General features: G+C 29.2%; 2 protein-coding genes and 5 pseudogenes across 6 annotated transcripts; all 7 read right to left on the reverse strand.

Annotated features, from left to right (window-relative positions):
- Nucleotides 1–904: 904 nt before the first annotated feature.
- Nucleotides 905–1943, reverse strand: LOC149883304 (52 kDa repressor of the inhibitor of the protein kinase-like; annotated as a pseudogene).
- A 28-nt stretch (nucleotides 1944–1971) lies between these two features.
- Nucleotides 1972–4326, reverse strand: LOC149883305 (uncharacterized; annotated as a pseudogene).
- Nucleotides 4327–7179: 2853 nt separating this feature from the next.
- Nucleotides 7180–16247, reverse strand: LOC149883306 (uncharacterized; annotated as a pseudogene).
- LOC149883307 (uncharacterized) lies at nucleotides 9683–11277 on the reverse strand (annotated as a pseudogene).
- On the reverse strand, nucleotides 13611–15992 carry LOC149883308 (uncharacterized; annotated as a pseudogene). The gene is made up of 2 exons (XR_016444631.1): nucleotides 14457–15992; nucleotides 13611–14208 (listed from the first exon to the last, which is right to left on the reverse strand). The product of XR_016444631.1 is annotated as an uncharacterized LOC149883308 (transcript).
- A 3629-nt stretch (nucleotides 16248–19876) lies between the features above and the next one.
- Nucleotides 19877–22305, reverse strand: LOC145186106 (uncharacterized). 4 transcript variants are annotated; one of them, XM_090065448.1, is made up of 5 exons: nucleotides 21913–22305; nucleotides 21557–21747; nucleotides 21280–21430; nucleotides 20428–20537; nucleotides 19877–20203 (listed from the first exon to the last, which is right to left on the reverse strand). In XM_090065448.1, exons 2-5 carry the CDS (start codon nucleotides 21716–21718, stop codon nucleotides 19892–19894), a joined length of 735 nt encoding a protein of 244 aa, XP_089921574.1. In that variant the 5' UTR covers nucleotides 21719–21747; nucleotides 21913–22305; the 3' UTR covers nucleotides 19877–19891. The 4 variants fall into 4 exon arrangements, with proteins under 4 accessions (XP_089921574.1, XP_089921576.1, XP_089921578.1 ...); XM_090065450.1 differs by lacking the exon at nucleotides 21913–22305 and having other exon boundaries at nucleotides 21280–21369; nucleotides 21557–21739; XM_090065452.1 differs by lacking the exon at nucleotides 21913–22305 and having other exon boundaries at nucleotides 21528–21651.
- Nucleotides 22306–23489: 1184 nt separating this feature from the next.
- On the reverse strand, nucleotides 23490–25739 carry LOC149883309 (uncharacterized). Its single transcript, XM_090101054.1, has 2 exons — nucleotides 25703–25739; nucleotides 23490–25396 (listed from the first exon to the last, which is right to left on the reverse strand). The coding sequence occupies exons 1-2, from the start codon at nucleotides 25737–25739 to the stop codon at nucleotides 24648–24650; spliced, it is 786 nt and encodes a 261-aa protein (XP_089957180.1). The 3' UTR covers nucleotides 23490–24647.
- Between the last annotated feature and the right edge of the window lie 403 nt (nucleotides 25740–26142).

Below are 26142 nucleotides of genomic sequence, written 5' to 3' on the forward strand. Positions count from 1 at the left end.
AAAAAATAAAAAAAACTCAAAACATTTAAACTTTTTTAACAAAACATTATGAGATAAATATAACAAATAGTAATAAAATCTCTCTCTCTCTCCCTCTCTCTCTCTCTCTCTCTCTCTCTCTCTCTCTCTCTCTCTATATATATATATATATATATATATATATATATATATATATATATATATATATATATATATACAGTGACGATCAAAAGTTTGGAACATTGTATTAAAAAACACAGTTTTCATTAAATTATTTATTTGTTTTATCAAAATATATTAGTAGCGATGATAATTGACAAAAATAATAACTTTGAATTATAAGTAAAGGTTTTATGAATTTAATATTTGGTATGGTATCCTTGAGCTTTCAAACAATTAGCTAGGCGGGTAGGCATAGAATGAATGACTTTTTTCAAATATTCAGGAGTCATAAGTTTAGTCCGTACCTGCTTAATTTTCTCTTGAAGATCATCTGAAGATGAGGGTTGCAGTTTCTGGACTTCGTTTTAGAGATAGTTCCAGCAGTTTTCAATTGGATTGAGGTCCGGTGAATTACCAGGCAATGTTTTACAGTCAAAAGCAAATATTTGGGGTTGTATCGTTGACAAGGTGGGCGCCTAACGGTTGTAGAACGACCACCAAATTGTTCAATTAATAATTAGTCGCTAAATATTACATTCTCCCAATCTTCCGCTGACCAGTCCTTGTATTTCTGACAGAAGGCTTATGCATGCATATATTATTAATACTCAGAATTTTCAATTTAAAAAAACATATTTAAACACAATTTTCAAATTTTAGGAAAATTTTTTAAATGTTCCAAACTTTTGATCGTGACTGTATATATATACAGTTTATTTATATAAATATAAATGTAATCAGTATAACTTTGTAGCAAATGTTTCTATATACGGGAGTTCAATATATTTTTAAATTCTATTTTTTCGTGGAAATGCAGTCGCAAATTTATCTACAACAATATTCAAGTCAATTTCAATATCTCGATGAATGTGCAACATGACAATACCATTTAAACGACAATCCTCCATAGTATTGCGCAAGGAAGTTTTAATTCTCTTTAAAGCTGATAATGATCTTTCGCATGTACATGTTGTGACTGGTAATGTGGAAAGGATTCGAAGTATAGTGGAAATATTGGGAAACGTATGGTCATCACATTTTTGTAGTGAATCTGAAATGGTTTTAAGAGCACTATCAGAGTGATTTTTCCAGTAAACTTCCCACATATCCAACTCAGCATAAAGATAGCTTGGTTCTGGTAAATCTTTTTGGCATGTACGAACAAATTCTTTTACTTTTTTCCTCCAATCCTTGTCAGAAATTAAATTTGATGGTATAATGGAGAAACTATCTAGCAATGCTAAATTTTCTAAAGAAAATAAAGAATCTAGCTGTATCAGAATGTGATCAAGAAAAGGAATCGAACAAGTTACTCGATAAAATTCACTTATATCATCTACTTCATGGTTATCAATCTGTGTTTGTTGACCACATGTTCTTGGTTTAGATGGCATTGTACTAGTAGTTGCAGCTATGCTAACAGCGTCTTTATACTATTCCGTGTGTGAAGTATCAATAGAGCTCCGAAGAGATATAAGAGTATTCTTTAAATTTTCCACATCTTTACGAGCTTTGGAGAAGTCTCGATCAACTTTTTGCAAACTTTTTGTCAGTGGTCTTATATAGCCTAACAACTTCCTAACTATGATTAAGGTGGTGATAAACTTAAAAGAACAACATATTGCCACATATGCAGAAGCATCACCTCTAGATTTGTAGTTCCATGTCACATCTTCTTTGATACAAATAAGAGATGCAACTATAGATGGATGTAATTCAATAAAGGCTTCAAGACCATCAATTCTTTCAATCCACCTGGTCTACAAACATTGATTGTCTTTTGAAAAGATGATGTCGGACATAGCTCACTAATTTTTGTAGATAGGTCTTCTAACCTTTTTGGAGAATTACTAAATAAATCAAAGACATTTCGAACATGATCCATCATATCTCGAATGGAAGGAATTGCACATGCTTTGGCAACACATAGATTAAGTTGATGGGAAAAACAGTGGATCTACAGAGCTTTAGAAAAATCTTTTAAAAATAATGCTGCTACACCACAAAGACGCTCTGCCATGTTTCCAGCCCCATCCTAACTTTGCCCACGACAATAAGACATTTCCAGACCAAGTTTATGTATACTTTTCTTGACTTTGGTTGATAAAGAAACTCTACTCAAGCCAGAATTGCAAGAAACAAATTTTAGAAAATCTTCCTTTACTTTACAGCATTCATCTACATATCGAACAATTACAGCCATTTGTTGTGTTTGACTAACATCTGAAGCTTCATCAGCTAAAATTGAAAACAAATTTGCTTTCTTTATTCTGTCTGTCAATAGCGATTGAACAACACCTGCACAAATATCAATCAACTCCTTCTGCACTGTCTTTGATCTATAAGTAGCATTTTTAGGACCATTTTGAAAATGGTCACTCAAGATCTTGTCACCGCATAATGCCATGAGATCTAATAAGCAATGGAAATTACCAGCATTTTTGCTTTGCTCAACCAGATGTTTGGCATCATCTCTGTGTCCTTTAAGCGGTATATTCTGTCTACAAAAATAAAGAACTGCACGTGATATTGAAAACCAAATTTGCCGATTTCTAGAAATATTATCAGATAGAAACTTATTGAGTTGTAAATTAATTGGTATGGCTTTATTAATCATTGCTGCTTGAAATTCAAGCATTATCTGTATTGAAATTTTATGCATTGGAGAAGTGTTATTATGTGATAATATTCTTACATTTCCAATTGACCAAAGCCGATATGGTAATTTATAAAATAATTGAGTAGCTAAAGAGGCTTTTCCGAACAGAACGCAAAAGATACAGAACAACCCATTATAGTATTTTGAATAACACAACCATGAAAATTTTTTGAACCAAACAGGGTTATATTTACAACCATTACTTTTAGGAAATATATGGTCAGAAGGTGGCACCCATACATTCATTAGAAGATTATACTTCTCATACTTTGTTAATTTTTCCACTTTATCTACAAACAACCCAATATCAAATTTGTTACATTCATCTTCTGTTGTTGACTTTTTATTATTTAGATGTAGTTTTGGAATTATGACACCTGATATCGATTTTTTTAATTTATTGTCTAAATCTAAAGATGAATCAGACACAGGCAATGGTTTATTGTTCACAGAAAAAAAATTCTTAATACCCGATGAGGGTTTGGTCAAATTACTTTTTTGAACAGCAGAACAGTGGGGTATTTGAACAAGTTGGGTATTTGAAGTGCGTTTTTCTCCCATTACAACAATATTTTTTGCAGAACTTAAACTTGTTTGAGTACAAACTAAAATATTTCAAAATTCTGACTGAGCACTTTTAACAGATACCAGAGGCACATAGTGGTAAGGTTTGAAAAAATGCATTTTTCCCATATGTGTAAGATTGCTTGGAATTTCTTTTTTTGTGTCAACATTGTACAGCATTAGATAAATTATTTGATTGGGTTTATCGAACTTCTTAAAAGACTGTGGGTACAATGTACTTCTAAACAGATATTCTAGACATGCATCTCCTGTAGTAGGATAAAAGATTTTTAAAGGAATCTAAAATAGAAAGTAAATATATACACAATAATATTCATTTTATAAAACAATAAAATTCAAATCAGTTTAAATGTTATATTATAAAAATAAGAATATACTTTTAAAATAATTGAGATTCAAATCAAATATTTCAAAAGTATATTATTATTTGTATAATATAACATTTAAAACTAAAGATGGCCAAACACCATATTGAGAAATATTTTATGCTTTAGCCAAAATAGCATCAACTTTAGGCTTTTTAGCCTCAAATGCAGTACATACGAAATTGGATATACCTAACAAAAAAGCAGATCTTTCTGATCGCAAAACACCACTTGAATGCCCGAGACGAAAAACAGGATGCACAGCCAAATAAATGTTCATCCACTGCGCTGCTCAGCTAGAAATCAACAAAAACTAAAAAAAAAATATTACCTGACAGGCACCATGGAATACGTTTTTTCGTCTATAAGTTTATCAGCATACAACCTTGCCAAAATATTACTTGCTGCAGCATCTATAAAACCATCGGCTGCACCAGACAATTTATGCAAAATATATATTCCCTCAGAGTTTTGCTAGCAGAAATTGTTTATTTCGGCGGTGTTACATAACTTAATCTGATCTATTAAAGAACGATTGTTTGCTTTTAACGCTTAATACAGCTCCATATCTTTCATTAAAAAAAGATTATAAACCATATATAAAGTAATATTAATTCAACCAAGTACAATTTTGGTTTTTTGCTACACTTGCTACAGGTTCTTTGTTTATGACTTTTAACCTGTCAATGGGTAATATTTTCTTTTATAGTTTTCAATGCAATTAAGGATAGAGTATGCAGAGTATCATTAAGCAATATTCTAATGATGTCAGAGTTTTACAATTTTGAAATGCGGCAAACACCATGGAAATACTCTTTCAAACATCTTTTTGAACAATTTATGTAAACTTCTGACTCCACGTCCTAATAAAGAATCAGCTCAAAAAATATTGAATTTGTCCTAATCTGTTTGACAATATTAAAAACAAAAATATATATATATATTTTAGTTAATTAAAGTGAACTGACTTTTTAAGGTTTTTTTGTCGATTGTATATATATATATATATATATATATATATATATATATATATATATATATATATATACACACATATATATAAAATATATTTTATATATATTAAATAAATAAATATATATATATTTACTTATTTAATTACTTAAAATGTACTGACTTTTTATCTAAAGTTTATTTGTTGATTATATATATATATATATATATATATATATATATATATATATATATATATATATATATATATATATATATATATATATATATATATATATATATATATATATATATATATATATATACAATGTTTTATTTTAATTTCAATTTTAGCTATAAAGTAAATTTTTTTGAGAGAAAAAAGTTTATTGAGCCAAAATAAAGCTACTAAAACCATTTTTTTAGTTTTTGCTGTTTATAAAATAGGCCCTCAGACAGATATGCCGTTTGCGCTTTGGCAAGGCCTGCAGTATAGATCGTCATGATTTGTATCAAACGTAGTTTATAAAATTTATATATTAAAAATTTATATATTAAAAATTTATATATTAAAAATTTATATATTAAAATTTCATATATTAAAAATTTATATATATATATATATATATATATATATATATATATATATATATATATATATATATATATATATATAAATATATATATATATATATGTATATATATATATAACTTATGAAATTATATGTCAATTATAAATATATAGTTTATATAAACTATATTAGGAACAAATACAATACGTAAATATCAATTTGATATTTGATACTTATTCAAATGTAATTATTTATTCTATGCAATATATAATTATATTTGTATAAAGTATCATTACAATTTTATTACATCAATGTAAAAGTATGTTACCAAGTTAATTAGTAATATCTCTCAAAAGTTATGGCATGCTTAAATTTCATAACATTTCTAATAAATTTAAAGGTTGAAAAATCTTACACAACAACAATTTACCTTTTTTTGGTTTGAACTTGATAAAGAACATGCTGTATCTGAGTTTGAATTCGATAAAGAAGATATAATTTCTAAATTTTGAACTCGATGAAGTACATGTTATATCCATTTTTAATTAGACGTTTTGTAGAAGAAGGGGTGTTAAATTAAATAAAAGGTCGTTAAAAAAGTAGACAAAATGTTGTATCTGCGCATGCTTTAATTTAAGGATACTTATTTAACGCCTATAGGCGTCAAAATAAGTATCCCGTTAAAAATGTAGACAAAATGAACAATCAAGACAATATTTTTAACGCCAAACGTAATTTTAAACGTAATTTTAAGTTAAGTGAAGATAAAGTGAAAGTTTTATTAAATTCTCATTAAAAATTATGACTTTAACCCTTTAACAGTCCGCGCGTTTTCTTAAAAACGGCCGGTATAAGTTTTTCGTTTTTTTTTGAGGTGGTCTCTAAATGTCCCGGCTTTTTAAAAACTTCGTTTTTTTACTTTTAATTTAAAAAAAAGTTTTCACTATTTTAACACTATTAAACACTAAAAAACACTATTATTCATGTATAAGAATTTATAACCATACTATAATAATAGAAAATGTTTATAAAAAAATAAGTTCTAATATTCAGTCTTTGTGTGAAAAGCCATAAAACATGGAGCTGCACAAAGTCCTACATCACATTCTACGCATTCATATCTAGAATCTTTTCTTTTTTTGTGTTTGTAACATACCACACACCTTCTCTGAGCATTAATTTTTTTTTCAGATGCTGGCAAATATGATGGAAAATGTCGGTCAATCAATCGTAAGGGGTTGTTTGCTACCAATCTAGAGTGAGATTTTTTTGGCTGTTGGCCATATCGTTGAATCATTGATGTGATTAACATTGTTCTAAAGTTTAAAGGTGTCATATTACGACCCATTTTTTTACAAATTATTTGTGCATTAAATGCTGCTTGATTAATTAAATGAGTAAATACTTTCTTATTTTTTATAATTTAACTAAAAAGTTAAATTATAATAAATCTAATTTAAAAAGCTCTAGATTAAACCCTAATATAAAACTGAGTAAAATTAGTATGGTTCCATCTTTAGTACTTGTAACTCTAGTTCTAACTCTAACTTATAACTACCACTTGTAACTACTACTTATAATTTGTTGTATCTCTACTACTTATAACTCTAATCTGAAACCGAATCAATCAAAGACATTTAAAATTTGTTTTTGTTTAAAATAAGTTTTTGTTAAGAAAATATTTTTATGTATTTAAGAAAAAGATTTCAAGTAATTATGCTCACAAAACTAAAATTAATAAATTAAATATCTAACTTTTATTAAGGTTTTCAAAATATTATTACACAAAGTTTCTAAAATTACTAATTCACATACTAAAACAAAATAAATAACTGAAATTCGCTATTATCACATGATTAGGTCAGCATATTATAAATATATACTCAAATATTTTTACTATTTTAATATCTTAAGAGACACTACATCAATATTATTTTATTGTACAGTGACAGAAATCATCACATTGAAATGATAAGGAGCATACTTTTTTACCATATGATAAAGAAATGCAAGGAAACATCTCCATTTTTTTTCTCTCAATACACTGCAGGAAATGAGACCTCATACTATTTTTATCCCAGATAATTTAACTTGGATCAAAACAATTTCATAAAGCAGTAGCATTTGCAATAGCATAAAGCCCTCAATCATTTCCATTGTCTTGCTTTTGACATCTTATAACCTCCATATTCAAAGATGAAATACATGCATTTATTAATAACAATCATGCAACTCTAGATACCAGTAATGGAACAGTGCCTTTTTTAAATCCAGTAAACAGTGAATCACAATACTGAACAGAATTAGAACCATTTTCAGATGTTAAATTACTTATTAGAACCCAATGCAAATTTCTAACATTAGGTATCTGAACAAACTTTCCCGAAATTGTATAACCACCAAAGTTTTTCGAATTTAAAATGCAAGAACTTTGAATTCTAACTATTTCAGGAAACTGGGGCCAATGCCATAAACAATTCGAAGTTTTTTTCGAGAAAAAATCTTTCGTGAAAGCGCAATTTTTTAAGTAAATTACTTTTACGTAAAAAAATGCGTAAAAGTAATTTACTTAAAAAATTACGTAAACTCGAAGAATTTATCGATGTTTGTATTTCTTTCGGCCATTGATATAAAGCATAAAACGTATACGTCACTAAAGTTTACGCACTTTTTTTATCCGTAATGCATCATTAATAACAACAGTTCTTTTTTAATTTTTATTAAGTAGGCCTACTTAATAAATTTTATTAGTTGTTAAGTAGGCTGTGCTATCTATTCTATTTTTATAAATATTTTTACATTCTAATATTTCGTGTTTAAAACTGTGTAAAATTAAAATAGGAACATGGATTTAATTTTTTCGGATGAAGACTTAGATTTCGAAGTTTGTACAAACATCTGTTGTACAAAAAAAGATATTAAAATCAGGAACATCTTTTCCAGATACATTTATTGACTTCCTTTCAACAATGTTTAAACAGCACTATCTAATTCTGCGAGTTGTCTCCCTGCAGCACCTTAAATATATATATATATATATATGTATATATATATATATATATATATATATATATATATATATATATATATATATATATATATAAACACTATGCATTACATCATGTTATCATGGTTAATTTTATATATAGTAATATATCTCCACTGTTGCTACTGTTTTTGAATATAAAGATTAAATTGCTATTGTTATTATCCTTGTTACATATCATTAGCAGTATTAGTAGTTTACTTCACATTAGTTTATAACTATATGTATATAAACTTGAATGTAAGATCTTTATTTAGAAATATATAATTGATTGATTACATACTTATAGTATGCTAACATATACCATATATTACATATACAATAACATTTTTACATATATAGAGACACACAGGTTAAAAATTAATGATGAAAGATCGAATAATATTAAGTTATTAGTATATATCACTTTTTAATAACCTTTATGATGAATATTAATGAAATCTAACTTCCTTGGTTTTTAATGACTTTTATAGCCATTGAAGATAAAAATAGCCTGATTAAGAAAACAAGACGGGAACGTTAAAAGTGCTAGGGAAATCCCAAAATATGACTGGTGCGGAATAATTTATATATATTTACATATATACATATTTTATATATATATATATATATATATATTAGGGTGTTCCAAAAAAATGACCTTTTTTGAATTTCAACTAACATTGCTTTTCATAAGGTGCCCCAACCTTGATATTACTAATAAATTTTTTTTTTTTCATGATTAGATCACTCCATGACTTCCCTCAATGGGTCCAAAGGTCATTTTTTGCCCCTTTTTTTGCCCATATTTCTGACTAACTGAGGGGAGTGTTACCATTATCCAAATTGATTTTTCTTTCTTTTTTTTTGTTGTTTTATCTTTTTGAAAGAAATTAAAATATAATGTTGAGCTTAATTTTTTTTCAAAAAAAAGTCATTTTTAAGCTTTTTTGCACTATATTAGTGTTCTGCTTTTTAACAAGATTCTTTACTTATTAAGATACTTATATTTACGTAATAAAATCATATTTATGATTAGTTTCTTAAGTAGTTAGTTGTCAAACATAGTTTATGTTTATAAATTTATTTTGTAAACAAACAATTTTTTACATAATTAGATTTTTTTTTAATTGTTCTTTCACTGTTATATTTGTTTGATACAAGGAAGGTAATTTGTCTTTTATCCTCATTGTACGGTTTATTGATCAATTCCTATTAAACAATATTTAAAAGTAATGAGCTTGTGAAATAAATTGAGATTTTTAACATAAACAGTAATTACCAAACATAAAAAATAGATATCTGAACTAGTTTTATAGCCCTCTCACTACGGTCATTTACTACTTCAAGATTATTTACAAATTGTTTGAATTCTAGGTAATAGTCATTTAGATCCCATGTCTTCCTTGAACTGTACCTGCAGCCAGCTATCAGTAATGTCTTAAATTTTTATTTTGTTTAACACAATGGAATTTTGATCAATTGAGTTTCATACATCTTTAAGCTTCTTAAACAATGGATTATCTGGGCCATTTGTTTTACTGCTAGGATAAATGTTCAAGCAGTGAATAATATGCCTTTCTTAGATGTGATTTCTACATGCTAGAAGAAGTAGAGGTCTATCAAGCTCTGCAGCTAATCTAATGCACACACCCTTTTTATTACCAGTATTTACAGAAGTTGTATCAAAAACACATCCTTGTAATTTATCAGAAATATCAAGTTGGTGAAGAAGTTTTATGATTGTATTCTTCTGTGTTTCTCCTGTACAAGAGTTCAAATGAGGAATCCCAAGAAGCTCACTCTGTCCATCTATTCTGATGGAAACGGCCAGTCTGTCAAGTTGATGGTCTATTCCGTTTGTAAACTCTTTAACTAGTTTTCCATTACAAATGGAGAATAATTGGTAATGATGAAGATTTAACAAGTTCAGTAATGTGTTTTTTAATATTTTCTCCTTCTTTAGTTACAACTTCCCTGCAACTCTAAACGCAGTTGAAGAAGATATTGCAAAATTAGTAACATCACCTCCTGAATTTGCAGTAACACTTGCCACTATTGCAGTGTGTTGTCTAACTGAAAGTCCCTCACCTATTGCTGTGAGAGCTGTTTTTTTAAAAATACTTTTTGGTAACAAAACAACAGAGATAGATTGTTCTTTTTTTATATCTGCTACATATTCACAGTCAGAATTATTATCACTACTTGAAGAGTTTTCTAAACTATATAGATTGTTACCATTGTTTAGTTTAATTTCCATGTTTAACATGGAACACAATTTTTTGTGGGATCTCTTAATAATGTACGTAAACCTTTTATCATTTTTATCCTATTCTTCCTACCCTATTTCCAAGTTGGTCCAAGATAAACGCAATATCTTCATTTTCGGCTTTAGATGTCCTACTCCTGTCTTTCATAATATCTTTAATTAGTTCTTCTTTTTTTTTACTAATCCAAAAGCATTTTAACATTTCTTCAAAAAATTCCTCATTCCTTTTTGTATCTGTTGGGATGTTCCTTTTGCTATTTTTCTTTAACTTGTAATAGTTGTTCACCATTTTATCAATCTTCTTTAAAATGCAAAATTTATTCAATGCTTAAAATAAAGATAAAAATAAATTTGTTGATAAATTTTGAATTCATAATTTAACTGATATTTTCTAAGGTTATGATAGGGAATCCTGCAAGATTCCATGGCCTAACCAACTTAGACATTACACAACAGTCAGCTTACGGAGGGCATCTGAGCTCAAATGAATTAATTTTGAAATGACACCTATTTAAAACCGTTTTCTTTACTTTGGGATTCAAGTTTCTTAGATATAGGAAGTATTGCAAAACCTCTATGCCAGTAGGAAGTTTATAACATGAAAGATTTTCTCTAACTTTCTTTACTAGAAATACTTCAGCCTTATTTCGAGTAAGCTTCAACTTCTTTTTTGGAGGCATTTTACTATTAAGTAACTTTTTTTAAGATAATTAGTTATTGAAAAAATAAATGATAACCAAAATATAAAATAAGTTAAAAATCAAATTACATACACAAGGTAAAATGTAATTGCTCACAAAATGAAGCAAATATATGTGTATTTAAAATTTAACAAAAAACACATTAAAATGTTACATAGGACAAAGATAGTGAAATATTGTAAAATTAGTTAATATTTTTGCATTTTTTGATCTTCATTGTTCAAGTAAAAAAAAAAAAATTAAGCTTAACATTATATTTTAATTTCTTTCAAAAAGATAAAACAACAAAAAAAAAGAAAGAAAAATCAATTTGGATAATGGTAACACTCCCCTCAGTTAGTCCAAAATATGGGCAAAAAAAAGGCAAAAAATGACTTTTGGATACATTGAGGGAAGTCACGGAGTGATCTAATCATGAAAAAAAAGAAAATTATTAGTAATATCAAGGTTGGGGCACCTTATGAAAAGCATTGTTAGTTGAAATTCAAAATAGTCATTTTTTTGGAACACCCTTATATATATATATATATATATATATATATATATATATATATATATATATATATATATATATATATATATATATATATATATATATATATATATATATATATATACACATATAAAATATAATGCAATTATAATTATACATAATTATACATTATATTTAAATAGTTTGCTAATTAAAACATACTAAGCTTCCCAAAAATAACCTCTTTTGTTTTCTCTGATCTTCATTGCTAGTTACATTTTAAGTTCTTTAGAAAGCATTTAATTTTGTTGTGTATTTGTGTATTATATGGCATATTTGTCGACTATTTATAATTTCCTTTAATCAAACATCAAGAAAAATTTTTTTAATCAAAATTACTATCGAAAACCTACATAAATAAGCATGCATTGTTAACGAAACACAACAAGGAACTGAATAATCGATTAAATGTAGATTTTAATTAATTAGTTTATTATGGAGTTACCAAAATCCCATTCATTTTTATCTATAAAATATCTACATAAAAACACAAACAAAGAATGTTTAATGATTTTGAAGCGCTAACTTTGTTCCAAGAATGGCCGCTAAAAATCACGAAGAAAATATCTAAAATAGAGGTCAAAAATCTGAATTTTTTTTTCGAAAAGACGCATTTTTTTTATCTGAAAAAGCGATTCCCTTGTTTGCTTATAGCATTGGATTTAATAGCGAAGTTTTTATTTTAAAAACGGAATTTTTTGAATGTTTATAGAAATGGACTTTTTTTTCTTCGCTTTTTATGGTAAAAACTTCGTGTTTTACGGAAAAGACTTCGTTTTTTATGTTAATAGCTTTAACCCCTGGTGTGAAAGAAAGCTTTGTGCAGTATCAATTAAAGTATCATCGAGCCAACGAGATGAATGTTTTAAAACATCTATGCACAGCTTGACTGACTGTGCTGATAATGTTGAATAAAAATTATTATCTAAAGAAGTTGCGGGACAAACTAATCTTTTGGATTTCGATATACTTGCGTCAGTTAGAGAAGTTGGATGCTTTCTCTTGTTGGATTTTTTTTTAAATCAATTGTTTAGTCATTTTAAGACAATAATCATGCTCTTTTAAAATCAATTAGGTGGACAATACTTGTTTTTTGCAAGTTTTTTTGCATACTTCAAAAAAGATTTACGCTCTAATACAGTGGCGAGCAAAATAATAGCTGCGAACCAAAAAGTTAACAAATACGAGAATATCTTTGAAACAAATAAAATAAAAATTTGAATTTTTATTAGAAGTTTTATTTTATTACATAAATAAACAGAAATTAATAAACTTAAGTTATTAAATATATATAATATATTTTAATTTAAAAAAAATAAATTCCACACCGAGCAAAATAAAGGTGCAAAATAAAAAATGAAGATGGAAGTAAATAGGGTTGCAAATTATTAATATTTTGTTGCATACCCTTTGTTTTTTAATACTTCCGTGCATCTTGACGGCATTGAATCCACTAGTTTTCTGCAAACTTCTGCAGGAATGCTGTACCAACTCTCCTGGAGCATCATCCACAGTTCGTTTCTATTTTTTGGATTTTGTCCAGAAATTTTAAGTTTTAACTGCCTCCATAAATTTTCAATAGGATTTAGATCCGGTGACTGAGGTGGCCATTCTAAAACTTTTACATTAATGGTCGTAAACCACTCTTTCGCAGCTTTGGATGTATGTTTTGGGTCGCAGTCCTGTTGGAAATGCCAAATTATCGGCATACTTTCTTCGGCAAATGGCAACATGACATTATTTAGTATGTCTACGTATGTATATTGGGTCATAATATCTTTGATCCAAAAAAGTGGCCCCACATAGAGTTTAAAGCCATGCTTAGAACATGTATCTTGCTGGCTGACATTTATATCAGATGGCTAAAAGCTTAGCAACTTGACCAGCTAGCTGATACAGGCTGACCAATAGAGTTGCTGGCTTCTGGCTGTGCAAATTGCTCTGAAATAGAATTAGTATTGTTTTCGACAAAAAGAAAACAAATTTAAGTTTAAATCAAGACAACTTTTATTTTTCAATTAAAATTAAAAATCAAATTAGACTGATATTGTTATGAATAAAGAGAGTCATGTTCATGTTGGACGAACTTAAATTGCTTCTTTTTGAGTTCAAAATCAATCCAGTTAATGAAAACATGGACTCCACTGATACACTCGAGGTTGGTATACTAAAATACTCTTTTGCAAGCACTGCTAAGCGTGGATACTTTGCATGATGATTTCGCCAAAACAATAAACAATCCAGTTCTTCATCTGTCGTAAGTGTATGAGAGATAAATTGCTCTACTTCCGAATCAATTTGATAATTTTTTTCTGTAGAAGTAACACTTTTCTTCATCTCTTGAAGTAGTTGTCGCTTAGCACTAGAACATGTTTTTGAATCTTTATCATTTTCTGACTCTGATATAACTAAAAACAGATAAATAAATTTAATAAAAAGTGATATCAATAATAAACAAATGATATTTGATGAACTCAATGAGTTAATAAAATATTTCAAAATGTTTAACAATTATAAATAACTGCTCCATGTTCCACAATTAAATAATATAAAAAAATTAATAGTTTTTATTATAAAATTTATTTGTGTTTCAGTTATTTTTTCCAAGAAAAAAACTTCTTTTGTTGATGTTATTAGTTGTATAGATATAAAATACCTTGAATGAAATCTAATTGGGTTGCTTTTATGTTTAAGGCATTCTCCAACAAACTTTCCTTTGTTTCATCTCTTGTATATAAAGTTTTTGTGGCTGGATCTAAAAAACAGCATATTTTTGCAGAAGTTGACAACTTAAGTCTTTGGTCAATTTTTTTGGAGCAATATTCCTTTAGTTGTTTTATTTCATTTAAATCTCAAGAATTAATTGAAAGAAGCTTTAGTATTTTGTGTTTAACTAATGGCAAAATAGAAAGTGAATTTCCAGCACTGACCACATGGGTTAATGATTCAAACGGTTTTAAAAACTTAACCTATTCTGAAATCAAGGCTTGTTCATCATTATCTAAACAAAGGTCTTGTCTACCACATTTCTTAAGTAAAATTTCTACATGATCTAATAACTGGTTAATTGATTCTATCATAAAGAGAACACTGTTCCATCTTGTGTCTATTTGCTGTTTTAGACTTCTATGCTGTCTTTTTATGAAATTATCATCAAATTTTTCTTTACAAGCAATATCTAAATTGTTTGCTTCAATCATGTTTGCTTCATCATAAATTTGAATGGGAAATTGCTGCTCTAAATCATCAATGTCTTTCACTTCAGCAAGAATTCGAAGATTATTGTATAATTTTATGTCTGCTTTACGATGTTATTCCTCTAAAAGTAACGTTGATTTGAAGTTCAGGCAGGTTAAAATTCGCCTGCATTTCTCTAACAAACACTTTGTTTCAATACAATTGTTTATGCCGTCACATGTCAATATTAAATGCAAGATATGAGCCAGACAGTGCTGTGGATCCTTTGAGCCTAAAAGTTTAGAGGTTTTCATCATATTCGCTGCACCATCGTGCACAGTATGTAGCCTCATATCTCTACAACGCCTCTGAAAAAATTCTTGAACAATGTCTTTGATAAAATTATGACAATTTTCACCTGTATGACTTTCTAAAGGCAAACAAGCCAGAGTAAAAATTTTTTTATGCCAGTTTTCAATAATAATGGAACACTTCAGACCCATATAATTAACTTTTTTGTACTTGTCAGTCCAACCATCAAATAGAATTGTTGCTGCATCAATATCTTTTAAACTTTCCAATACAGATCGCCTTAAAGATTTATACATATCAGGTAATGCAACTTGACTCACAGCAGAACCTGTGGGAAGTTTTAAGCCAATGTTTTTTTCAAAAAACTTTTTAAATCCTTAATTATCAACATGAGAAAATGGTAGTAGATCTGTAGAAAACCAAAGGACAAGATCACGACTTAAATCATATTTTGATGAACTAGCTAGAGAGCTACTGCACCATCTGCGTAAAAGTTGATCATTTTTCATTTCAACAGCCGGTTTGTCTGTTAATATTTTGTGAACAAGAAATAGATGACTTTTCAAATTACTGCTTGATGTAGAAATTCTAACCTTGTGAATTTTCGATAAATGTCCTGGACCTGAGGACTCGACTTTTTGTTTTTCTATCAAAAAACATTGGCTACAGTAATAATGTTCATCGTCGATAACTTTACAATTTTGTGTCAATATTTGACCATAGTATTTCCATACTAATGATGAATCTGTGGTTGATTTTTTAAATGAGCTACACAGTTTAATGTTCAAGTATTTTAAAGAACTGTTATGTGAAATACGAGATTCTTCTCGATCCATTACTAAGTAATACAAACTCTGTCTGTGTTTAATTTAGCTAATTTAAGTTGAAAAATGTTAGAGCGATGAAAAAAAATTTATAAGCCAAGAATAAAAAACGCAGCATATGAAATATGAAAGAAGTGGCGGACGTTGATATAACTGCATAAAGGAGTGCTATGTTATTATTTCATCTCAGAGAGAATTCACAAATCGAAAAGCTACTCACACAAAAAAAAGAGCTCCAAATAACTTGTTGCCTTTAAGTTATACAAGAGGACTTTAGGTTATTAAACTCTTATCTTTTTTTTCCTGCCAACAATAGTGACTTTGAAATCGGCTGCGGCTGAACATATTGTTAGATTGGTGGCTTAGTAGTTGCCAAGTGGCGGCTGTAAAAAGTGGCGGCTGTAAAAAGTAGGTGCAAGTAGCGGCGGCTTCTCGCTAATGGCAGCGGCTCTGACCTCTAGCCCCACACCGTACCAGGAAAAGCGACCCTACACCATTATATTTCCTCCGCCGTGTTTCACTGTTTTCGCAGTGAAGCGAGGTGAAAGTTCTTGCTTTGATGGTCTTCTTACATACTGTTTTCCATCAGAATTAAATAAATTAATCTTAGTTTCATCACTCCACAAAATATTACGCCATTTTTTGGTCATATCTGGTCCCCGCCAAGCAATATGATTTTTTGCAAAAATTTTTCTTTTCATAATGTTCTTTCTACCAAGTAATGGTACTTTCCTCGGAGTTCGAGCTGGCAACTTACTTTCCAAAAGCCTTCTTCTAACTGTCCAAACACTAATATTTTCATTAATTTCATTTAAAATATTTGTTGCTGGCTTGAATGGGTCTTTTTTTGAAATAATTGTAATGTGATCATCCGTACGCTGACACGTTTTGCGTGGTCTTCCTTTATTCTCACGTGATTTTTCTGGTTTTAAGGCATTTGTAACTTTATTTTGAAAACATCCCATCGTAACCGAAATTTCCTTGTAAGTTTTTCCTTGTTTTCTTAAATTTCTAATAAGTTTTCTATTGTTGTGCAATGTTTTCCTCGTCCCATTTTATATCTAATTCTAATTCAATACAAGTATGATATGTTATTATTTTATTTAATTTGCATAAATATTGACCTTACCTTTATATCAACAACAAATAAAAATAATAAAATGTTTTTAATCCTACAGCAAACAGGTTAAAATAAACACACACCTATTATTTTGCTCCACCAAATTTGTAGGTTAAATATATAAATAGGGTATTCCCCTCATAAATTTGTAAGAAATCGGAAATATACTGCTCTCTGTTATAATAAAATAAGCATAGTTTGTGTAGCGATCAGTTCCTAGATGTCACTTTATAAAATATACTGTAAAATGTCAATTTAAGTGAAATTTATTATTCACACCTAATATTTTGCTCGCCACTGTATGTAATTTTTCATCCTTCCATCAGAGAGATATTATTTACCTTCTTCAACAGAATAGTTATGAACAGGCATTTTTCAAATTAAATTTTTGACTTGTAAATTAGAAATTTAAGTAACTTTGAAGATTTATCTAACGGAACAAGGCTACCTATTTAACGATAGATTTCACCTACCTAATCGAAACTTAACATTATATTTGTGCATGCTTATTGCATGCGCAGAGCTATCTGTCTACTTTTTTAACGGGCTACTTATTTAACGTAACAGCGGAAATGTTTCTTATGAGGCTGAGAACGTGACTCCAAAAAAATCTAAACGTTAAATATTATTACACACCAGTCTTAATTTAGGATTTCCCTAGCATTTTTAACGTTCCCGTCTTGTTTTCTAAATCAGGCTATTTTTATCTTCAATGGCTATAAAAGTCATTAAAAACCAAGGAAGTTGGATTTCATTAATATTCATCATAAACTTTATTAAAAATTGACACATACTAATAGTTTAATATTATTCGATCTTTCATCATTAATTTTTATACTGTGTATCTCAGTATACATGTAAAAATGTTTTAGTTTGGAATCGGTTCTAAGTTAGAGATAAATTTTTGTGAAAGGTGTTGTATTTTAAATTTTAGATAAATCTAGGGGTGTACGGGAATTCTGTCCCGGCTAGATTTTGTAATATTCAGTTCATTCCGGTTCCGGCTGAAATAACAATAAATAAAGCCGGAAAGCCAGAATTTACTTTTTGAACTTTATTTTTCAATACGTGACACAGACAGTGTAATTTAAATCAAGAAATATTTGTCCTACATGGAAATAAATAACAATAGCTAAACCTAGGTAAAAAAAATACAAGTTTATAAATGAACACAATGAAATTTTATTAGCTATAATCAAAGAAGGATTAAAAATAATCAAGTAAGGATTTCTGGAAATTTAGTAATTTTGCGGAGCAAAAATAAGAGCTGCTCTCCAGTTTTTGGCACCAAAATAGCTTTTTTTCCTCAAAAATGTTACCTGCTTCTGAGAATAGTTTCTCTGAATAGACAGATGAAGCAGGGGCTGATAAAATTTTTCTTGCTATACAGCATATATGAGGATAGTAATCCTTATTATCGCTCCACCATTTTAATACTGCTTTAGGGCCCTGTGAATCCAAAATTTTGATTTTATTTAAATTTCAACATAATCAATTGGTAGGCCAGTCAGGCCTATACCAACAAAAAAAACTAAGAAAGTCCTTGTTTGCTCTTGCCCAGATTAGTTTTTCGCTATTGGCAGAAGTGAGCGACAGTCTTATTGCAAACAACTTGAATACCAACTGAGTTAACTCGTTCGCTAGCACAGTTGGATGATTGAATTGACAAATGATCTCTACACTCAAAAAAAAATTTCCTTATGTTTATCCGGAAAAAATAAAGAAATAATCCCTTAAAATCAGCACTGATAAAGATTTCCTTATAAAAAGGAAATATAATTTTAAGGAAATAGTTTTCCTTAAAAAAATTTCCTTAAAAAAAGGAAATGATTAAGTAAATATCTTCCTTAAAAAAATATTCTTCTGAATGTAAATAAAAACTTAAAGGAAATTTTTCCTTACATTTAGAATTGTTATTAAGGCAATTTTTCCTGCCGTTAAGGAAAGTAATTAAGGCAATATTTCCCGACATTAGGATTTTAATTAATGCAATTTTTACTGAAATTTTGGATTGTAAATAAGGATAATTTCCAGACAACATGGAACATAGTTAAGGCAGTTATTCCTGCCATTAAAAAATGTATTTAAGAGCATATTTCCTGGTTTCAACTATCAATATTAAAGAATTGTTTTAATCGCTTACATTCAAAACAAAATTGTGTCATTAAGCACGCGTTGGTTATTATTTTGAAACATATACCAAAGCTACATTACAAAATAGTTGCACGATGAGTAGCACCAAATTTTCAAATAATAATCAAATCATGCGCATCAAATAAATTCACAAATCACAAAAAGTAACAATTGCGCAACAAAATGACTGCTATAGTAATGACTAATTGGGGAACAAATCGCAAGAACTTTAACAAGATTACATGTATTAAAGAATTGCAACAAGATTACAAATATTAAAGTAGACTAAATTGTTTATACAACTAAATATTATAGAAATAAGTTGGTACCATCTAATAACTGTAACAAGAGCACACAAAATAATACAGCTACTTGTATAGCCAAATATTAGCCAATTATAGTTAAAGAGAATACATTGTAATATAAGCTGCACATGCATAGAAATTTACAAAGTAACTTAAAAAGTAAAATAACATACAACATCAATTTCATTCAACATTAGTGGTGATCACTAGATATTTTAAGCTATAGTTGAAAAAGACGAGCTACACTGTTGATGGTACCAACCATTCTTTCCTTGCCAAAAGTTAAGTTATATATTTTAAATTGCAAAAATTTAAAAAACATCTCTATACCGTTAGGATACTCCAAATTAAAAATCTGAAACATCTTAACCATGTAATCCAAACATTCGACAATCGAAAATCCAGCCAAGCAAACTTTTCCGTCACACACAATTCTCCCAGTGATTTTGTTGAGATCATTTGACGAATATTCAAGGTACAACTTTGGATGAGCCAAGTTTTGCGGAACACCTATAGAGCTGCCGGTGCCAGGCTAAATATAAAGTATACGTAATATGAATTAGGGCATTTCCGATTTCATAAAAATTTAAAATACTCACAATTTTTTCTATAAATACTAAACTAAATTAGTTTTAAGTTAGTTTTAACTTGAGAAAATAAAGTCTATATAAAACAAATGTGGATTTATGTACTGTAAGAGAAAACAAGACATTATATTTTGATAAATATGAATAACAATGCATCCAAAATGCTCACCGTTCCATATGCAATCAGCAAATCAAACGACTCCTTTGCAGTTAGGTGCTTCTTTCCTGTCACCAGCAAAACGTATAGCAATGCTTTCACAGCAGCTGTAGTCTGTCCATCTATAAAAAATGAAATAAGTCTACTAGTTTCACTGTACAATATGGAACTTGGTTTTATTAACAGTAGTCAATCTTAAGTTTCATATGTCTAGTAGGTGCATCAATCGTCCCATACTTTCAAAAACAGATATGTACCTATTCTTAAAACTTCTTTTGGTTCAAACAACCAAGTCTGTTAAATTTTTTAAAAGCGTAGCTAGATTTAAGGGGCCCCCTCGAGTCTGAAACTTGCCACAAAACCCTAAAGGCAAAAACAATTTTTTTTAAAATTCATTTCATGTTGGGTCTCAAAAGAAGTAAAATTTTTTATGAATTTTTATAAACAAATATTTTATACAAAGATTATTATTTTATGTTTTCTTCTATAAAAACTATCATTTTTTTTAACAAAAAATTAAAAAAATGTATTTTTCAATAGTTTTTGTGTAACTTTTTTAATGTAGCGCTTTTAATAAAAAAAAGATAATTATTTTCGAAACTTTTATAAAATTTCGCTTCTTTTGAGACCCAACATATAATGCATTATTAAAAATATTTTTTCAGAGTTTAGGATCTCGCTGCAAATTTCACACTTAAGATGGCCCCTCTAAATCTTGTTAGACTTTGAAAAAATTTAACAGAGTTAAATGTTGCTTGTGAGTTCCAATAGAAACTTTTAAGAATAGGTACATATCTGTTTTTGAAATTATGGAGTTTTTGATGCACCCTAATTCAAAATTACTTCCCTTGTATGTTAACTTACTGGATCCTCCAATAATTCTTGTATTACATTCTTGAAGGTATTTAACAGTTTGTTTTGAACAATAATGCAGCACAGATGCTATCAAATTTCCTATACACACAACAAAGCAATCAGCTGCATTAGGATACATACGACGAAATTCTTGCAGCAGCTAAACATTTAATAAATCTCTACAACATAGGCTTACTAATCACAAAATAGATAATTACATGAATACCAAGTTACGTACTGAAAAAAGTTTGATTTACTTTTCAATATCTATTTAGAAAATATTCACCATCTGTGGCAAGGATAAGTAACATGGTATTTGCTGTACACATTCTAAATATGATGGATGACGTTCTTCAATCTTTTTTCGCCTGTAACAAAACGTTTTTTTCGCTGCTAGTAGGAGATCTTCAGCAAACACTGATGCAGACAAGGTGGTTAACTTGCCCATTTCGGTTTTTATATCATAGCCTGCTATACCTGTAAATCAAAACTAGATTTTATGTTTTATGCAACACAGCGTGTAATTTATTTTCAATGAAAATCATGGGCTACATGAATGAGACTATGCAATATTCACTAGTTAAACAGTTATTTAAAAACAATATCAACACATTTTTTATTTGAGTTTGTTACATTAATTACCTTTGCAGAATTCACACTCCTCCAATCCTCGACAGCAACCTGTGAAAATGAACTCATCATTTTGCAGAATAGTAGTTATCAATGAGTTTGTAGAAGGTGAATTGGGCAGTGCTGCAGTAGTTAGTACCGAAGTTTGTCTAGCTTTATCCCTTTCCTCTTTTGGAGTCCAAGTCCATCTTTTTTGATTGCTGTTAAGCTTAGCACATGCGTTTTCAATGCTCTTAGTTAAAAACCCCTTGTGAGATTTTGGTTAAAAAAAAACCTTCTGGTTTGAGTCCTGTAATCCCGGCAAGAAATGTGCTGACCATTTTCATTTTATCTTTTGGCGGATAATACCCATAACAGTCAACAAATTTAGCAGCAGTAAAATGTTGTAGCTTGTCTTTCAGATATTTCTTAGCTTCCAGTTTTCAATCTCATCATATGGTGTTTAGTTTTTGGATGCTGTAGCAAGAATGATTCTAAAGACACTTGGTGAGATAATATGCCTGACGCAGAAGAAGTAGGAGTATTTTCATTGACATCAGTTTCGTCTCTGTTACTAGCCTTGCCAGATGTAGTGGTGTGAGTGGTGACTTGCGAAGTATTTGTATTTTCATTGTTGACAAAAGATCTTGATGGTGAAGTTTCCCTTGTTATGGATTGATATTCTCGTGCATTCTAGACAAACAGTTATACAATAATTTTATGGCTTACACACATAAACTTGTTTCACTCGCATTTATAGTCCACAGTTTCTGAAAATTTTCTACAAACAATATCATATTTTAAGCATTAACATTTTAATTTATACAAATTATATAAAAATAATGTGAAAGTGCATGAATATTGATAATTTTGCAAAAGCATTACATTTTTCATCCTGTACATAATGTTATACTGATAAATTATCAAGATACACAGTGACATGAAATATAATACAATACCTCTTTCCAACATTCGCTTGATTTGAGTGTAACCACTGACATATCAGACCTCAACACAATTGAAAAGTCCTTAGGATCGGTTTCACATCTATCACTTTCCAATACAAACTTTAAAGTGCTATCTGCACCAATTTCAAATTTCCGACATACTAATACAAAATGCAGCTATTAGCCTATTAGTGCATAACAAAGTTAAGTTGTAAATTTTTTTTTTTTTAATAAAATTTGTAAATTAGAAAAGTTTAACAAAAATTAATTATAAATCATTTTATTTTCATATTAGCTGTAATTAGTCTACTTCTCGGGTTGTTTGCTCTTTGCAAGGTGTTGCGTTTTATGTATGTTTTTAGTGCCAATAAAGAAGTATTGCTATTATTATTACTGTTATTGTTCCTTAGCATACTAAATTACTGAGAGAAGTTTATCTCATGGGATATAATTTTTGTTCTGGATAATCGTCCTCGTCGTCATCCATATTTTCTAAATTCTCAGTCGCACATGTTTCACCGATATTCTCACAATACAATAATTCCTTTACTTCTGGTGGCAATCTTAAACGCTTCCTTTGGTGCACACGTGTATTTAAGCGAAGAGATGAAATTAATGGGTCCGATGTGTCAAGAGCTCTATGAAATACATTAAAAAGATTATCAATGCGGCTAGTCTTACGTGCATGGTGCAGTCTGTCGCTTTTATATATATTTTGTTTTGTGACTCAGCTGCATCCTCTCCGAAGTAACTAACAGGAAGTGTTGTATTCTGCATTATTTGCTTTGCGTGAACTATAACTTTATGTACTGTGGGAGTCATTGGCAACCAGGGGTACTTGCTTTGATATAATTGACCAGTTTGAAAGCAATACTCTTCAGATTTATCCAAATTTATGGAAAGTTGACAAGATAAACATACTAATATTATTCTCATTCGAAATAATAATTCGGTGTTTACTTCTAAAACTTTCGAAAATTTATCATATTCCGTAAATGCTCTACGCGACGTGTTGCCGTCATTTGTGGAACCACAACCACCTGCTCTCAGAACATCAACACGAAGGCTTAGTTCTTTCCAAAACTCATTCTGAATATATTCTTTTCTTTTCTTAATTGCATCTTTATCTTCATCCGATCTTATTTGCCATTTTTTTACTTTATTTTTTTACCATCTTGTATCCTAAATGTAGTACGAACTCAAAAAATCTAATCCAGCAGTGCAGTGGACTAATTCCGTATTTTAGATTTCCATCGATAGGATGAAATTTTACGCTGTTATAATCTGTGCTTTTAAGAAAGTCAGTTTGGGTTGCATGGCATATTGGACATTTTTGATTTGATTTTGTATCGGTTAAAACATTCAAAACTTTTCCATCTATAACAGTTAAAAACATTCTGAACGTTATTTCGATTATCTTACCAGCTTCGATTTCAACACGTAAGTTTTCAAGCTCTTAAATTTGTTTATTTAAGTCAGCAGCTTCTCTTGTTATCACTTCCTTCGTTTCACTCGTGTACTCTAATTTTAAAGGCCGACAAGATCTTGTGGACTGCGGAAACAATTATTCCAAATCGGGGCTCTCGCGCTACTCAAGATTCTCAAGGGAAGCACTGTTGTGGCCAAAAGACATGAATCAGCATTTCGTGATGTACTTTGATCAAGGAAAGATTGCTTATATTGAGATTGACCAGAGCTGCTGTTAAAACCGTAGCTAAATATCATTTCCGTTGATATGAAGTTACCCGTAATTGTCGCAAATACTTCTTTTAGCCGTATGCGTTAAAAGCATTTGTAAAGAAACCTTTGCACATTTGTCGTCTACAAGTACACCATCGGATCTGCACTTACTTTTATTACAAATATATTATCATAGGGTGGATAAATGTTAGCGTTACGTTGCTTGCTTTCAGTCCGGATGGAACAGTATTGGCTCTTCGAAAAATTGTTTTCGAGAAGAAATGCTAACGATTCCTCATCAAACATTACAATAGGTGCTTTTACATCATCGACATATAGCTTCCTAATCTTGGATGGTCTTGATGGACTTTCGATGCTTTCTTTTAAAACAACTGCCAAATCTACTTGTCCTTGTTTTCGAGCCGAAATTGATGCTGCTTGAACCAACAGATTTGTTTCGTTGTGTTCTGACATCGAGAGGTTTGCTGCTTGTCTCCTCTTACTTCGTTTAGATTTCTCAGAGTACTTAAGTTGCAGGCATTTAGTTAGTGATACAATTTTTTCATCTGGGCTAAGTTCAACTGTGCATTGAGTCTCTGTGGAAGTGATTTCTAAATTTATTTGCCTGTTTATTTCAGTTTCTGAACAAAGCCAGCCAGAATATTTAATTTGAAAATCATTTAATCTTCTATGACACTTTTCCCACTTTGCAGACGAGTTATTGTTAAGCATGCGTGCATTTTCTGTTAAATATTTATAGCATTCATCTGAAATTTTATCGGCTCCACATTTTTGTATAAAATAATTTATTAGTGCGTCCTTATTTTTTCCTTTCTTCTCCTGGGTCAACCAAATATCAAAAACTGCTGAATTCTGTAAACAAATGACGACTGAAAAAAAAGAATTTACTCAAAAACCGCAAAAAACCGCAATTCCAGATAAACATTTTGTTGATTATTGTTAAAACAAAATGAATAAAAAATTATGACAAATTAAATAATGATAATACAAATCAAATCCTATCTAACAAAAATTTATTACTAGAATTTAAACTATTACTCCAATAATATCATAAAGGATGTTTTCAAAATCCTTTGCAAAGGTCTTTCCAATTCATTTTGATGTATTTAAACATTCGACAATTACCATAATCTTTAAACTTATTTAGCTGCTTTTAATAAATTTATGTAAATTACATGTTAATTCAACTAATGTCCATGCATTTGTTGTCATTGATTTAAAATGTATTTCGAATAATAATTTTACTACAAAAAAATTTAATAAATCGATTTCTATTTCTTCCAAACAAATCGGTTAAAGTCGTTTTGTCAACAGTCTACCTAAGACTATTGCTGATTTTACTTATTTATTTTCAATCTAAATGTTTTTCTTTCTAACAATACTTTAAATCTTGTTAAATAAACATTTTCTTTTTCTTCATTTTCTCCAGTTTTATTTATGTTTACTATACAAATTAAACATGCTGTCAGTCAAGTTTCAATGTGTTGTATTTAAGCAGGATCCATCCTCCTATAGTAAAATAAATCATATTTCTATATAATTATAAAATATACTTGTAAATAATTTTTTTTTAAGTATATAGTAAGCATTGTAAAATAGTAATTGATTTCTTTGA

Source organism: Hydra viridissima, unplaced genomic scaffold (assembly GCF_058129835.1).
Source record: "Hydra viridissima isolate aposymbiotic clone 2 unplaced genomic scaffold, HvirCarnegie_v1 scaffold_10, whole genome shotgun sequence".
Taxonomy (NCBI): Eukaryota; Metazoa; Cnidaria; class Hydrozoa; order Anthoathecata; family Hydridae; genus Hydra; species Hydra viridissima.